The sequence below is a fragment of the Cajanus cajan genome, chromosome 6 (genome assembly GCF_000230855.2).
Source record: "Cajanus cajan strain Asha chromosome 6, NIPB_CcT2T_4, whole genome shotgun sequence".
NCBI classification, from domain to species: Eukaryota; Viridiplantae; Streptophyta; class Magnoliopsida; order Fabales; family Fabaceae; genus Cajanus; species Cajanus cajan.
This window is the reverse complement of record NC_138522.1, coordinates 38168241-38186360: the sequence shown is the minus strand read 5'-3', so window position 1 is coordinate 38186360 and position 18120 is coordinate 38168241. Positions and strand designations below refer to the sequence as shown.

Sequence of the window (18120 nt, the reverse complement as noted above, 5' to 3'; positions counted from 1 at the left end):
CAAACTCAAAGGTCAAAGGAAGTAAAATGTTTATTTAGTAATGTTTTTTTTTTTTTTCGTTTTAAATTGGACTATTGGCCTAATGTGGTGGGCTATTTTAGCTCAAAGTATTGATAGTTTAAATTGGAGGTGTTGATCACAGCCAATGTTTATTTCTAAGATACATTTATAGTGAGTAGATTATATATTAGACAAGAATAAAGTTATTGTATTATTATACTAAGACAGAAAATGACAAGAAGTTTAACTCATTTTAAAGTCTTATAAATATAATTAAAAGTCATTATAACAAGTAAGAATTTATTATATATTATCAGTAAATATTTATGCTTTATTCATAATATACTCATTCTTTGTTCACAATTTCTTCGGCTAAGGAATAGGCAACAAATGATAAAGGATAAGATTTAAGAGATAATTCTATAAAAAAAAATTATGGGATAATAGTAGTTATTTGAAGTTGTAACAAACTTTTGTGTCTATCTATTAGGTGTATCATGTTAGGTTGTAATCCTTTGCCTTATCTGATTCCTTGACTTTATCTTTTGTAATCATAAGTTGTTATTGTAAATTGTATTTAAATCGACCACCATCAATGAGAATGCATCTCTATCACATTTTCATCTTGGTATTAGAACCTTATATTTTTCTTTCCACCATGGAAAACATAGACTCAACCCCTCACAAAAATTCCCTTCCTACATTTTGTTCTGCCAATTTGAAAAGAGACGATTACAAATTGTGGAGGTCCTTGGTGCTACCATTGCTTAAAGGGAAAAAATTTGCTTATTACATCCTTGAAATCAAGAAATATCATGAAGAATTTATCACCAATGAAGACAATGAGATATCTAACTCAGGTTTGGACTAGATAACAACCGGTCAACAATTACTTATTTCTTAACTAATTCTATTAGCATAAAAAAAAATCTTAGACATTGGTTCCTGTGAAAGCATGCCTTGATTAATGTCAACAAGAATTTAGTCAAAGTCAACAATTTCATTTTGTATATACTATTTTCAAAATCATATCAATAAAAATATTAGTTTACTAATCATTCATTCAATCATGACTATATTTTAATCAAAATGTAATAATCAGATACATATTTAATAATAAAATATTTTAAATTATACTTTAAAAGATAAGACATAAATGTAATTCCTTAAGTAATTTTAACGTAATTCTACTATTAGAATCGGGGTTTCAGTTTAATAATTATGTAATAATGATTTATATTAAAAGTTAACATAAATTATTAAGGTAAATTCAAATTTTGATAATAAAACAACACCAAAAATACATATGATACTACATTTAAGTTTTGTCCTAAAGTAATACATATTATGTTTTATAAAGACAAAAGAATAGAATTAATAATATAGGCTGAGACAATGTAACTCAAAACTAATATAACATATTGTTCTATTTTATTCTCATTGATTTTGATCCTTTTAAGGAATTAAAATATATTATTTTTTTAAAATAGTAGTCATACTCAGAAGAACAATCTTTTCAAGGAATTAAACTATATTATTTTTTTAAAATAGTTGTCATACTCAAATTAAACAAGATTATTTGTTGGTTACGAGAAATAATTATACTTCCTATTTATAGAAAAAGAAAATAATAAACCCAATTTGTTATCACCTCCTATTAGATTTTGGAGGTTTTTTTTTTTTAATAAGCTGGATTATTAAATTGAGTTGTCAACTACAAATTTGGACCTTAATAATAAGAGTAACTTAAAGGCCTCAAGCATATACGGATTGCTGAACACCGAACTGATGACCCATGTAATGCCACGTCACTACATTATCCACATGTTATCGAAAATTTGAGCTGTATGATGGCGTGGCACAACGTTCAATTCCATTCTCAAATCATGTATTTGTCTGTGTTTAAATTATATTATAAATTTCGGTTTTAATTTTCTATAATTCATTAAAAAAAATCGTGTGGAAGGAATGGAGTGAAGGAGATTTTCGAGTGTGGGGTCTGAATCACAGTCCACACGAACCTCCAAAGCAAGAACACCAATTTTCCCACATCACTTTACTCTCTCTTTCCTTCTCCAACGCTGTTTTTCTCACAAGGCTTGAGAAGGAGAGAATGGTGGCCTGTGAAACATGAAGAGGAGCACTGTGTTATGCATCTCCAATGGCATGTCATTGTGCTTACAATGCCTTTTCATTTTCACCAATAAGAGAATTCTTCACCTCCAACCACGTCATGTCAAAGCCATCCACTAGATGCAGACCCTTTATCTTGTCCATCACTAATGCCACACCATCCTACAACACCCTTGTTTCTGAGGTGCCACTCTCATGTATTCAGTGTTATCTGCTTGCATTTTTTATTTAATGGTAGCATAAGGGTAATTTTTTGTTTTTTTTTTTTTTTTGCTATGGATATTTACATGTTTAATGTGACTAGTTTTGTAGGCTTTTAAAGTCGTGAATTTACATGTTTAATGTCCTGTCTATATGCTGTTGTTGTTGTATACTTGTATCTCATGACATCAGGGGTATTTTTATTGTTTCTTCTTCTGGTCTCTTAGTGATATTTCAGCATACAATGTACCATTGAAGTTTTAATTGTTCATAATGTCATGTAACAAGCGTATACAGGTCATAGAATATACTTATCCATCAATTGCATGTTTCAAGAATATATTGAAAGAAATATGTAGTTCAAATGATGCAGAAACATTGGCCTTGTAGTTCAAATGAAGTCCAAGCTTTTACATTCAATGAGACATAGCCTTGTTCTTATGTCAGATTTATAGCATGAATTGTGTAAGGTGAACTTTGGATATGGCAGATGTAGATCTATCTCTTTCTCTGAAAAAATTCCAGCCCCAAACTGTAATGATTTGTCCTGTTTCCAAAAGGTGAAAAGAATTGCGAGTACCACATTGACTTCTAGATAATAACCCTGCTGGATCTTGAAGCTATCATAAATATATAATAGTCACCTTGAGATTATGAACAAGATTTCGAGGAATAACTTCATTTGACTATATACTCTATCATCCCTTTAATGCTCTCATTCCACTTCTTGGTTTTCTAGAAGGACAAAATTTATCTACTCAGAATTTGGGTTTTATCTCAGTAATCTATGTTAATATTTAATTTAATCCTTTGTTATGTAGATTATTGAAAGTAAAACTCTAATTCCAATTGAAGAAAATACCAAAAGTATTTAAGAAACTACATCTAAGTTTGTCCTTTCTAAAATGACAAATAATTTGAAATAAACTAATACTTCAAAAGCAACAATTACTTTGAAACTAGGGGAGTATGCAAACCTGAACTCAACTCCCAAGACCCATCATTGTGTTTTGCCCATCTTAATGATAAAGTAGGAAATTGAAATTCTTAGCCCAGATACAAGAGAAAGTCCTCATTTCCTATGATTCATTTATTTGAATTCCTTATTACTCAATACTCATGTGAAAATGGAATTTTACTTCCTGTATCTCACTTCCTGATCTGAAGACATATTAAGATTATACCCATAAAAGATTTTGACTTTTGTTAGCATATTGCAATTGCATTCTTTATCTTGAATTCTTGGTTCTGCTATCACTAAATTATGGATAAACCTCTTCAATGTGTGTTCTAGCTTCCAGTTCCAATTTACACAATTAAAATTCGTTATCTTGATTCATGCACAAACCCAATATGCTTATGAGATAACTATTTGCGATTTGAGATCCATCCAAATGATTGCTCACAGTAGTCAATGATTGTTATCTGGAATGTAGAGAACACCATATACCTTCCCTCTCTTTCTTGAATTCAGTTGAAGCTTACAACTTTGGATATCTTTGTCTCGTATGGAAGTATAAAAAAATTATTATTTGATGTGTAATAAGTATCACTGATATTCCTTGTATAAGAGGGTTTTTTTATTTATAATTTATTTAGGCTGTTAGGCTCTTGGTTCCTTCAGCAAGATTTGAAGCTTCAAAACTGAAGGTTGTTCTATTGGAAGATCAGATAAACAAACATGCAAGTATTATTCCAAGAACCTACATTCTATCCCATTGTGACTTTACAGCAAATCTAACTTTAGCTGTCTCCAATGTGATCAACCTAGAGCAGGTTTGTGTCCTTATTTTGAGTTTAATGGTCATGCACTGATCGTACAAAATAGTTTTATACTGTCAGCTAATCAAATATCACAATTGGTATGACATTTTACTTATTTATTATAAAAGTCAACAACTTACTATAAATGATGACTTGTGATTGAATAACAGTGTAAAATTACTTAACATTGTCAATGCATCATCTATTTTCCCCATAATTTTTGCATTCTTAGGTTAGAAACTAGTGCCTAAAGCTTATTTTGAAAGAAAAAAAAAACATTAGTTTTATTTATGCATATTTTATGTATATTATTCCTTCTGTGACTGGCAGTTGAGAGGGTGGTACCAGAAGGATGATGTTGTAGCTGAATGGAAGAAAGTGCAAAATGATATGTGCCTACATGTTCATTGCTTTGTTAGTGGTCCCAATTCCTTCCTCGATCTGGCTGCTGAATTGAGATATCACATATTCTCCAAGGAAATGCCTTTGGTATGCTTGCATTTAACTTATCAAACACAAAATTCTGAATTCTAGGGCTGGTCTAAGTATTATGCATGACAATCTCCTAAAAAACTTTACATACGAGTATTTTGTGAGGGGGTGTGGTGGGTGAACTTTTCCTTGCCAAAGTTTGTCGTTGTTCAAAATGGATATAAAAGCTTATGAAGAAGGTTTACAATGAAATGATATGGGAAAATAAAAATGATAGGTTGTCTCCAAAACTTCCACTTCAAGTTCAACCTTGTGCAGCTTGTGTTCTATCTGATATAATTCGCAAATTGTTGCTCCAATTGAAAATAAGTAGTGAATTCTTGTGGAGCTTTTGTTTCCTGAATATCATGTCTATATCCTTGTTTTAAAATTCTCATCTCGTTTGTTGCTATGTTATTGTATTATTAATTGACAAGGATGAGTCTCTCATTGTCCTAAGGTGTATTTCTATGCCTTTTTATATGACGCGTGGTTTGATTGTTGACTTGAGTATGCCAGGTACTGAAAGCAATTCATTGTGGAGATTCTGCACTTTTCCGTGAGCATCCTGAGTTGCTGGATTCTACAGTTAGAGTATATTTTCATTCTAGCTCACCAAAATATAACAGAATGGAATGTTGGGGACCTCTCAAGGATGCAATGGAGGTAAAATTAAGAAATGAACAAACAATGATTTGGATTAGTAATTTTACTTGTTTGCTTAGAAGTTAGAACACAATTTCTATCATCAAGATTTCTATAGATTCTAAACAAAATAAACTCTACTCATACAAAAGAAAGAAAAAAAAATTGTTATTTGTTACCAACATCACACAGCAAATGTAAATAGAAAGCCAAGAATTCAAAATATAAATGAATAACAGATATAAACATTATAATGCTATGAACATTTGTCACCTTTTCCGTTTCATGAAAACACATTCATAACATTTGTGATTTTTCTTTTCTAATATTGTCTTCAGGGAAAACAACAGGATCAGTTCCAAGGGTCAATAAGCAGAGATTGTCCTGAAAAGTGGCGTAGCCCAAAGTCCATCTTCCAAGCTCTTTTTGCTTTTCTTCTTTGAAATATATGAATAAATTAGATTATTTGTTTCTATCCCAATTCCTCCCACAGCTCAGAATTTCAGGTGATTCAGACAAAGAAAAATTCAGCTTGCAAAAATGAACTAATCCCGAAAAGAAACTAAAAAAGTTTGGGAAGACCCAGAACCAAAAGAAAAATGTGAAGTTGCACAAAAGCATATTCTTGTGCCTCCAAGGCAATTTGCTTTTATGATTTCTGTGACTAATTGACATGAATGTGTTGCCTCTCTCTAACTCTCTTGTCAGGTGCCCAACAAACTATCTTCGTCATTAAATTTTAAAATTAAATAATTATTCGCGGGTAATTTTTAACATTGAATATATCTCATTAAAGTATGATTAAATTGTATATGCTTTGTGATATATGGTAAATTTATTGACTTATAGTAATTATCTTTAAGGTTAAACTAATTTTTTGTTGTTGATAGTATTATGTAATTTACACCGACAATGTATAGAAATTAAAATTTTGAAATATTTTGTCATAAGTGAAAAAAATTATCTATCATTATGATTTGTGAATTTGGCAACAGTATAAAAAAAATTCATGTTGTCTTTAATAATTTAGAACATACATTCATGAGACCACAGGAATTCTAAGAATCCCACCCAAAAAAAAAAAAAAAAAGGAAACAAGAAGAAAACTTCTTTATTTTTGTTGAATTAAGGTTTTCCTTCTGATAGATAATAAAATGTTAAGAAGATTTAAGATATGACTAATTTTGTCATAAATCATCTAATAACTTTTATATATTTACTTTTTGGAGAATGAATTCTCAAGAAAGATTTTTACTTGGATTCTTTCCATTGAAAATCTCTTCATTAAAACTTTATACTTTCTTTTTTATTACTCAAATCTTCTCTCTCTTATTTTTATTAAAGGTTGAAATTTCACCGGACAGAATTATTGATTAAGACTTATATAAGTACAAAAAGAGCAAGAGCTCCCAAGCCAGAGAATATCCTCTAGGCTCCCAAGTTCCAACAACTAACACTCGTAAATGTGACCCCCTATTCCTCACTTATACTAAGGGGCTAAGGGTCCCAATTTCTGGGGCCTTCGAGTGTAGACCCGTAATGGCTTTTCTAATGAAGCTTGTTGTTGGTTCCTAACAAATATCATATAAAAGGATTCAAATCTATACTTTTTGAAACGGGTAAGGGTTGATTGCAAAGGTTATTGCGGAATTTTTTAAATATAAGAATGGCATACTTTATAGCTAAGTTATAAGATACTTTCATAAGATATCCTAAAAAATTTATTGAAATAGGTTTAAAAGAGGGTGGATAAGTAAATTATTTTGTAAGTTCTTCTAAACACTTATACAAGTGTTTATCATAATATAATTTCAAATAAATTGTAAATAAGTTTTTCCTAACTAATGGTATGTTTGGATTACCATTCCTTAACTGCTAAACGTGCTTTTAAATAAGGCTATTTTTGCATTTTTTGCTCCAAAACTACTTTACTGTATAAACTGTAAACTGTAAATCCAATCTTATGCAGAATTTACAAGTACCCCCCCACCCCCCCCTCGCGAAATTGAAATTCTGTAGTGATGGTGACAGTACATTACTCTTAACTCACACTAACTTTCTTGAAAGTAGACGATATAAACAAGGTCCAAGAATGAAATGCATTGTGAACTATATATACTATACACGTTTTGTGCTTGGGAAAAAGCCCTCACAATAATAAATTAAGTTAGTACGAAAATAGGTGCGCTTGCATGAACCTAGCTATTATCGGCAGTTTATAAGCACAAATAGAAAATTGTTATGAATGGCACGGACCACGAAAGTTCCTATTCTAACTTTATAGTTAACACAGCACATCTTATATTCATATATATGCATTAACACTTAACCTCTCTTGCAAACCCACTCTCACTCTCATTATCTAATAACTCATTCTCATGGAAAAGAAAATGGGAATGAGATCAGTGTATCGAAGTAGGCCAGCACCATACAAGATCAACAGAAAAGGCTCATCCCCTGCTAGTCGTAGAGGAAGCATCAAGAGGAAAATATTCATCTTCATGTGTGAAAAGATTAAGCAACGCATCCTTGGTTACCTGGTCAGCTAAACTTAGCGAGCCATTCTCTTTGTTTATGAATTTTTATAAACAAATACTACGTATGTGTCATAAATCATAATCCAGTAGCCATCATGTATCAAAATACGTCACATTACATATTTAATTAACTGCGTCATGTGTGTGTAATGAAACATGTAATATTTCTTACTCAATAAATGGAGTTGTTTCGTATTTTCATGCATTTCAAATTAACGTAGATGTGTCATGTACTAGCCTTTCTTTGGGAAATTGATGAAAGGGAAATGGAAATAGGACATTGGCCTTAACGTTGTGTGTCGGGGCTGGATATAGGCCCAGGTATGTGTGCACTAAAACGGACAAATTAGTAGCGCACTAAAACATTATGTGAATGCTATTGCGATACGAAGGTTCGTCCAGTACCAACTGCAAGAAAGTGTTATATTGAAAAAGTATTCTGTTGTTATAAAATTGGTGATTGGCCATGGAAATGTATAAGAAACGAATTTTTAACTTGACTTAGTGGGTGTTTGAGTATGCGTTTCTGATCAACTGATCCACCTTTAAAGCAGAAAAACTATTTGACTTCTTTCATTTCAATTACGCATATAGTGTGTAAGGTGCCACTCGACTCAAACCAAACACGCTATTAAACAAATAAAACATTTTGTCAAAAAATAATCATCCTCCAATAATTCTTTTTTCTTTTAATTTTGTGGCTTCCTCAATAACGAATTAGTTCATTGATGAATCAAATTTACGGTGTCTAGTCCGTAGGTTGCACCCTAGGCCCTACTCCGTATCAAAAGGTTTGCAGGATCTAGCGGCTTTTTCAGTGACCACTTCTGACCAAGGATAATTCTATAATTTCTATGCAACTTTTCTCGATTCTCTGGGCAAGGAAGCAGACACTGATAAAAGCATCATCCTGGTCTGGTTTGACAGTCACGTCACCGGCTACAACTGTTTACTATATATAATGTCCATGCTATCTTACAATCTTTTGGGCTACATTCCTTCTGATTTGTCGATCATCAACTAGGGTCAGAGCAGTTCGACCTCGACCTGTGCAAGAGCATAGAATTGCCCATGCAATAACTACCAACTCCCCTTTTGCGACCCGCAAATTTTAAGAGACTGATGGTTAAAAGAATCTGATATTATTGAAAACATAAGCCAACAATATAAACAATATACATGAATATACGCAATATATGTAAGTACACGCATGGCCAATTCAAATCCGAAGGGTTCTACACAACCACAAAACGGTCGTCTCAGTGATCTGAAGAAAAACGTGACAAACGACATTCATAATCTGTACCGGTATATATAAGCAAAACAAACACAATATATTAATATGACCTATTGGGTTTGGAAGAAGATGAGGTTTTGGATTTTGCAAAATCAACAAGATCTTTGAAAAGGGCATCTTCTGGCTTCTGTTGTTTGGTTGGGGTGGATGAATTCAGGGAGAGATTTTGAGTTTGTCCCACCAAGCTGTCATAAGAGGAACTGGATCCACTACTTGAATGAGATGTACCTTGTTGCTCAAAAAACTGTTGTCTTTGATTATACTTTGAAGGTGGGGGTGGAATGATGCCAGGACCAGGAGATTGCGAGTCCCAGGGAGCTGGAGGCAGATGCTCTGAAGATTTGTCCACGGAAGATGGCTGTTCATCATACACAGGCTGGCTGCTAAAAATTGGTGATGAAGTATTCACAGCAGGAGGACGAGATGAAGACTGTGATGGAACAGTTGATGAGGTTGGATTAGGGCTGGAATGAAGGGGACCGGCAAATGAAGGGGGTTCTGAGTTTTCGGAAGATCCTTCTGCCTTGTATGCATCACCACTGAGATAGTCAACCATGCCGGTCCCAGAGTAGACTGGCTTCCTTGATGCTGGTGGTGGGGGAATAAGTGGGTTTATCCTCCCTGGTTCTGCCTTGTCATAGGCTGGTTTCCGATTTTGTGCAAGAGTATCACGTGATGACCTGAAATCATGGTATTTAAATGTTTATTAAACTGAAAAGAAAGAGAAAAAGGCAAGGGGGAATAGAGGATCTCTTCTCATATTAGGGGAAATAATGAACATGTATAAACTAAAGAGCATCAATGATTAAATGAAAATATGTCAAGCCTTTAACTCCCCCAACCCCCACACAATCATGCTCAATTAGAGAGATGAAGTAACTATCATCAGGATTCAACGTTATGTTACACAGGAACTTTTGGGGTTCACCTGTGGGCTAGTTGAGCAAAATCATCTTCTGATTCATCATCTTCAGGGTTTACATTTACAAGTGGAAGAACTGGAGTTTCTGCTTCTCTAGCACCTGAATCAGAATTTCCTTTTACAATATCATCATGTCGACTGAGTACTCGCTGAAGGCTGTCATTCAATGTCAATCCCTGACCTAAAAGCTGCTCATCCCTGAAAGTGAAGTAACCATTGGTCATTCTTTGTAATTGCACAAAGAGACATAGTAATTAAAGAAAAAAAAAGCTTACGTAGTATTGTTCACAAGAAGCATGACCCGCTTTTGGTATGAACGGCACTGGTCAACAAGGTCAACAATCACTTCCTCCTTCACACCCTGACATATTTTGCCAGAATATTAAGAAACAAATGAATAATGACAACTTGCCATGATAGTTTTACACCGAACTAACAAGTTAATATCACAGCCACCAAAGGCACCGAATTTTAATTATATCATAGTTTTGCATTTGGAAGGAACATTTTCAAATTTTCATTCACCCAATCATGTTCGGACTCTAATGCCCCAAACATTTGGTTAGCTATTCTTGAACCTCAACTAAATACAATGTGTATTCAGAACATTAGAGTAAGCAACAGCTAATATATTATGACTTGAAATAAGAAAAGGGGGAGGGTTTAACAATCAGGGATCTATTCCAAGCTATGAATGTAACGCAAAAGTCTTTTCATTCTTCTGGATGATGAGAAGAGCTGTGCTTGATCTTTACACAATGACTAGATTACTATAACTTATAAGCAACTTGATATTAGGCCCACAAAGAATTTTGTAAATCATGAATGATCTTTGATGTTGGGGCAGGAAATTTGATATCCGTGGCCAAAGATTGAATAGAAAGAAGGAAAAATAACTAGAAAACGCTGTAGTCACACAAAAAACATATAGGAGTCTCACCTAAAAATGACAAATTTCAGCAGTGTCAAGGTAGGGGGAAAAGCATACTTCTTAAAGTCTTAATCAGAATATTACCAATTCTCATAACCTGATTACTTCAATTTGTTAAATGGGATGAAATCCAATCCAGTATTCCATAACACAACACTACACAACCAACCAAACATCGAAAGATGGACATAGAAATACAACAATTTCAAACTCAAACCTATACTTTCATAAACAAGAAAAACTGAAAATAGGTTCCAGAATGAAGCCAGCAGAAAAGGAACGAGATGATGATGATGATGATAATAATAATAATAATAATAATATCACCTCAGGGTCTTTCGGATTCAAGGCACTAAGCATTTCCATCAATACATCAGCTAGGCCTTGAGCATTTTGAATCTCTAGCAAACTGCTTATAAACAAAAATATAGTTAGAGGGGGATAAAGCAAACACCAACATTTTTTTCAAGGAAGAAGGACTTACTAAAAGAGAGGTACAAAAAAGACAGAAAAAAACTCCTAGAACAACCAAAAATAGAACAAAGAGAAAACTAGTTCATAAGAGCTTCAAAATCCCCCTTGTAAATATGTAAGAAAGGGTTCCCTAAATTGTTAAATTTCAACTTATAACCAATTAACATTAAATGGCGTCTGCTCCACAGATATATAAGTTACACTAACATGAATAAATTAACATGACGGCTAGCATATCTTATCCTAGGGAATTTAATACTCCTAAATGCATCATGCCGATGTGAAGAAGCACCCCTTAAGATTTCCCATAAAGGAACTTAAATACCATTATAGTTCAACCCATGAACCAAAAAAAAAAAATCACACTTGAGAATTAAACCAGTGAACCTTCTTGTGGTTAGATCCTACTTTGCATTGATTGAATAAAGCTTTGCTCTAAGATATCATTCTATGATTAGACAGAAGTCTTCAAGGGGAGAATCTCATAATTATGGACGAAATGACATGTTGACACCATAATCCATCAAATATACGACAAAAGTATGCGTGTACAAAATTATGAGAGTCCAACTTTTCAATGTTTTTAAACCAAAACTATGCTCCGGATTTAAATGGGTAGGAAAACTTAAATACAGAAATAAGAAATTCAAGTATTGGCATATAATTGTAAACAATGTTTGATAAAATTCAACAGACACGATTAACTTCTTTGTGTTTACAGCAGATAGGTATGATAACAAGTAACCTCTAAGCCATCTGTAACAATTTACAATAAACTCATTGTTATCATTAAAATAGAATTATACATGGAATATTTACAAGCAAAGTTATGAATTGCAGAGATGGTCAAATGAAAAAAACAATGTTGAGATGGAACAATTTCCAAAAGGGATAACAAGGTAAATAAAATTTATAACTTTTACCATAATATAGAATAGCAATTGCAGCGTATCTGCTGGTCACACATCATCATTATTCGCAGTGTTAGTGTGTGACATAGGGCAGCTATGAACAAATTTGCAAAGAACCGCCAACTTTTTATTTTTTACCAGTTTTTTCCAACTTTGAAGTTTGTTGGAATAGGAATTGAGCAGATTTGTTACAAATGGTGAACCACCTTAAAATCTACATCCAAGTTATAGAAATCTAAAAACTACTATTAGAAACCAGGAAACTTATGCAAAAATGCATAAATTGAAAAATAAGAAACCAACAATTTACAAGACTCGTTATTATGATAAATACCCAGTTAATTTCTTTACTCAATGTGAAATATATAAGTTAATAAAACTGTTAGTCACAAAACAACAAAAAATAAGGATTAGAAAATTTAGAATGTGATTAAGTTCGAAGACAACCTAAGGTCAGATGCATCTGACTGAAGAGAAGCCTGAATGGTAGCATCTTCAAATTCGGCAGCAGAATGAACAATTGGCTGAGTTTGAGGAGGAGTGAAGAATGGCACGCTATTCTCATCTCGTGGTGGAAATTCAACACCAGCAGACTGTTAATAAACAAAATGTCATGTTTTAGCTCTAAGTCAAAAAGCAACAACTTAATGATATATTAGTTTAGAACAATAAGTTTGATATATTATTGTGTATAATGATATATTACATTCGAACAGTAAGTTTTGATATATTATTAATAGTCTATGTGCATGTGTTCAAGGGGGTGGGAATTCCAGAGAGTAAATAATACAAGCACACAGTTGGATGCAGCTAGTTTATCAATATAACCCACTTAATAAAAATACCAGAAAAAATAATGATGATCTCTGGTGTCCTGGGTAAATGCAACAACTATAATAATATGTTGCGGACAGGCAGAAAAAATTAACAGGGCTCTAGTAGGAAAGCATTTCACATTTATCACATTACAAAAGTACAGTAACAGAAATGTTCAGGAATATCATTTTAAAGTGCAATCATTGGCAAAGCATAAATTAGTTTCAGAAGGTAATATCCAGGTGCACACAAGCTCACCTTCAATTCATTATAGGCAGAATAGTATTGAGGATATACTCCAGTTGGGCCCCCAAAAGCTTCTTGCCATGTATCAATTAAAATCAGTATCTTTTCCCTCACATTTAAGTCCGGCTATACAATTAGATTAAAAGAAGGAAGCAAGGATAAGAAAATCTTCTACTTCCAAAATACAGTTGCATAAGGAACATTAAAAAAGAAATACAGTGTCAAAAAACAATAAATACCTTCTTCTTAACTATCTTAACCATTTCATGCAAGATATCCCGCTCAACAATCTGCTGAAATACACTCTCACCACAATTTTTACTAAGGGTCTCCAGTACCTATATCAAATACAAAGCAAACCATGTCAGGTAATCATTGCTTTTTCTTAGCACCTACACATATCTATGGATAAGAATGTTTAAGCATTTGACACCTAATATCTTTTAATCATGGCAAAATAAAATGTTATTAGTTATGCCCATGAGGAATTGAGAACTTTTGCATAACCTGCCTAAATAAATGTAAAAATATAGTAATAACTGATCACACCTATTTAACATATTATATACAATAGTAACAATACATAAAATATTCAACAATTATCCAAAAGTAAAAGAACAGAATACTGACAAACAGAGCCAGAAGCTGTATTTTAGGATTTTTACTGCCCAAACGCTTCTTAAGTATCTTTAATGCATCCTTTGCTTGCCTGAAAATTTAATTAGTTATAACACAAAAGATCAGGAACAATTTAATTAAGGAATACCCATGAGAAAAATCAAAATAAGGAAATTGAATCAATTCAAAAGTGGCTTAATTTCACTTGTGGACCACCTATGTTCATCAAACTTTGGTTTTAGTCCCCCTAGTTTTGAATGAAACAACTCAATGTCTATAGTAATCAAATTGATACGATTGAAGTCCTCATCTACTGTTGACATGGCCTTAACTGTAATCAAGTGCACTTTTTTGCGGACTGTGATAATGAGGCACAATATCATGTCAGCAAAAGAGTGTCCACATCAATGGAAAAATGATAAAAGGTGACTCAATTGCATTAATTTGAAAACTAGGGAGGCAACATTATTCAATGAAAAATAAACAGGCTGAAATCAACACTGGTGAAACTAAAGGTACCAAAGAAGTGTAATTAAGCCAACAAGGCATCAACAGGCATAAACAGGCAATTTTTTTTTTGTTCAAACTATCTAAAAAACACAACTCTTTCTAGCAAGAGAAGACTGCTAGATAAAACTTACCCTCCCAGCTTTTACCAACATATAAGAGGGTAAAAAAGAAGTTCCAGAGCAGTTTTTATTTTCAAAACCAAAAACTTAAAATTCAAACATCTTTGGGATGCAAGATTACCGATTACCAATGAACTTACTGAACCAAGGTACAAGCAGTTTTTGGATAGTATAACACTGGCCAACAAAGAAACCAGTTTAGTGTGATTGGAACAATAAAATTATTGTCATGATTATGAATGATTGTACTCATACATCATACACTAACCCTCCAAACAAAACACAGGTAGAGTTAGAGGCTTCTACAGCAATTGGTGATTACAAGAAACTACACAGGAGAAGAGAACAATACCCGGGATCCATATTAATGATATCACACAACTCTATGTTGATTGCCCAGTCCGGACCAATGAGCATGTCACTAGTTGCTCTCTCAGCACAGGCAGCTGCGTTGTTAGCCATATCTCTCCACCTCCACTGAGTCAAGTCCCTCTGCAAACCAAATGTAACAATATCAATAAAGCCCTCTCAAAATCGTAATCATACCAAACATTAACACTCATCTGATCAGCAATCTAATATTAAAAATATCCACGTTCATGCCGTCAATTTAATATGTGGTTCAAAAAAAAAAAAATGCAACACAATCAGCATCGCAATTGACACCAGAGAAATTCAATCCAGTAGTTGATCGAAACCCAGAAATGTCAAATAAACCCTATCATATGAGTAAAAGGCCGAATCATTTGATAGTGGCGAAAGTGCATAAGCAGATCAGAATCACGCGAAATCAAGCAACTAAGTTCAAAGGAGCGCACAATATAACGGAAATCGAAAGAAATAGAATAAGGATTGAAGAGAGATCGAAGGACCTAAAACCTCAGAGTGGAGAGTTGACAAAAATAAAATAAATAAAAGTAAAGTGAGCGATGGATTAAAGATAGAGAGTGGGAAGAAAAGAAACGTTACCTGTGGTGTGTTTGTATGAGAAGAATTGAGAATGGGAAACTGAAATGAGAATGAGAATGGATAGCACTCAATTTGGGATTCTAACACACAACCTACGCTTTTTCTAATTTTCTTTGTCACCGGCCGCTCCTATTAATTTATTAACTATTATTTTCAATGTCCACAACAAAGCTTATGGATGTCGTATATAATAATCAAACCACATATTCATTACAAAATCAATATTATTTTTTATTACAAATTATCTATAACATAGATAAATTTAATAATTTAATTTCTTCTACGTATTTTTTAAATTATTTTATTTTAAATTTTTAAATAATAAAAATTAATATTTAAAATTAATTTTTTTTATAAACACAAATTTTCAATTTAAAATTTTAAAATTTGATGACTAAATGTAACATCAATTCAATTGATCTAATAAATGTTTGTAATTTTTAAATATTTTTATTAAATATAATATAAAACTAATGTAAAATAATACTTTTTTTTTCATAAGAACTAAATTAAAATTTTGACCTCTCGTTTTTTTTTTATAATAATCGATAACAAATATGTTTCTAGTATTAATTATTTTTTATAAAAATATCTTAACTATTAATCGTTTCTCTCTAAATAGTAGGTATAATACATTTGTGTTTTATAACTTTATTTTATATTGAAAGAATTTTGAAAAAATTGCTTTGTCGTTTCACATTAACAACCAATAAAATTCAAGAAAATAAATATATTAGTGATGAAAGATTAAAAAATATGTATTATTAATGTTTAAGTATAAATTTTGAATGATATGTAAATTATTCTTCTCATAAACATAATTTCTATAGTATTTTAAAGTTAATTAATGACTAATTTACGTTTTTTAGACATGATTTTCATTGATTAAACATTAATAAATGTATAGATTTGATTTTAGTGATTAATTTTGTGTATCTAATGAATCAAATAATAGAATCTTATAAGAATCTATATAATAGGAAGAAATTAGACCTCTTTGTAGAAATTAATTAATATTTATATTTTAAATATGATTAAAATATTTAATATATGTTTTAACATGTGTCCTGAAAATATGAATTATTTATGGCATAATAAATAATTTTGAATAAAATTAAGAAAATTACAAAACGATTGCTACAAGGGTTGGGAAAATAAAATTGGTTGTGCTTTATCCTTAAAAAGAATATTAATATTTTGTTGATTAAAATATGAAGGAAAGTAATTGTTTATATGGTATGTTGGCGAGGTTTCCTATTTTGACTTTGGTTAAGAATGGAAGAAACGCATATAAGTCGTAAGCGCGTTTTTCTTTCTTTGTCTCTGTTTGATTGGCGATTCCCGTTGGAATTTGGAATTAGGTCAATGAAACTCGTACTTGTGCATGCAAGAATAAACCCTATTGTCAATGGTGGGGAAGGGGATTCACAAATCAACCATCCAGTCAAATGTTTCTTTTCAAAGCTACTTGCATCATTATTATAAATAAATAAATGAATATTTCAGATTTTTTAAGGATTAAAATTTAAAACCTATTACTTTATTAAATAAAAACACATTTTTAATAGACATTTGCTGCATTTTATTAAATTTATTTTTTTATTTTTTTTATACAGACCACCTATATTATGTATTATCTATTAAAAATAGAATATATTTAGCCAAACATTTGAATAATTTATAAGTTCTTTTTATTAGTTTAAAAGTTTTTTTTACAAATAAAATTAATTCATTTCATATAAAATCTGTTGTAAGATACATGGATGTATATAAGTAAAGATCTTAAGGCCATTAGAAAATTATGAAGCCTTTACCAATTTGAAGACAATAGAATTAATTGGTCTTTGAATTAAGTTATTGTAACCTTACAACTATGTTGACTATTAAGAAATATTTTACATTTTCTTATGATATCTCCATATTCAAAAGATTCTACGGTGTTCTCGGAGATGTTGGTCATGGAACGTGAATTATATGTTTCAAAAAAAAAAATATTGTAGAGATTGAGGTTATTGATTCAACAAAGTGCTTCCATCAAGATGATAGCCTTGCCTTCATGCAGAGTAGGGAAAAGTGGAAAGTTGATGGTTTTAGCTTCCACAAGTGTGCCAAAATGATCTCTGGTGTATATCCTGATACTCATAGATCTAGTTGAGGAAAAAACTTTACACCTTGTGATGGAGGTGGCTTGGAGAAGTGATGAACGTTCTTCGTTTCTTTAATGTATCACTTCTTAATCTTCTTAACCTTAACATAATTTCATTACCTTATTGTACTTGAAAGATTCTTAATGAGGAGGTTTCTATTCGACAAGCTTATAAGTTTTTTTTTTTAAGGTGACAAGCTTATATTATGGTTATAAATAGTTAAAAACTGTTTTAATATACATGATTAATTCTTAAAAGTTAAAACTTTTATTACATACAATAATTACACTGTCTTACTAATATATATACTTAAATAAAAGGATAGAGTCTCTTTTCTCTCTCCCAAATCATTTAGATTAATGATAAGCATAGTACTCCCACTAGACCATATATAAATAAAAATAATTAA

The 18120-nt window shown here is 31.8% G+C and overlaps 2 protein-coding genes across 2 annotated transcripts; one reads left to right on the top strand and one right to left on the bottom strand.

Moving 5' to 3' along the window:
* Window positions 1-1961: 1961 nt before the first annotated feature.
* LOC109804690 (STAY-GREEN-like protein) lies at window positions 1962-7946 on the top strand. The gene is made up of 5 exons (XM_020366521.3): window positions 1962-2317; window positions 3934-4110; window positions 4429-4587; window positions 5089-5235; window positions 5553-7946. The coding sequence occupies exons 1-5, from the start codon at window positions 2162-2164 to the stop codon at window positions 5655-5657; spliced, it is 744 nt and encodes a 247-aa protein (XP_020222110.1). The 5' UTR covers window positions 1962-2161; the 3' UTR covers window positions 5658-7946.
* A 931-nt stretch (window positions 7947-8877) lies between these two features.
* Window positions 8878-15723, bottom strand: LOC109815416 (TOM1-like protein 3). Its single transcript, XM_020380138.3, has 10 exons — window positions 15565-15723; window positions 14948-15087; window positions 13979-14057; window positions 13588-13686; window positions 13361-13474; window positions 12734-12879; window positions 11229-11310; window positions 10246-10331; window positions 9977-10168; window positions 8878-9728 (listed from the first exon to the last, which is right to left on the bottom strand). Exons 2-10 carry the CDS (start codon window positions 15055-15057, stop codon window positions 9089-9091), a joined length of 1548 nt encoding a protein of 515 aa, XP_020235727.1. The 5' UTR covers window positions 15058-15087; window positions 15565-15723; the 3' UTR covers window positions 8878-9088.
* Window positions 15724-18120: the final 2397 nt, after the last annotated feature.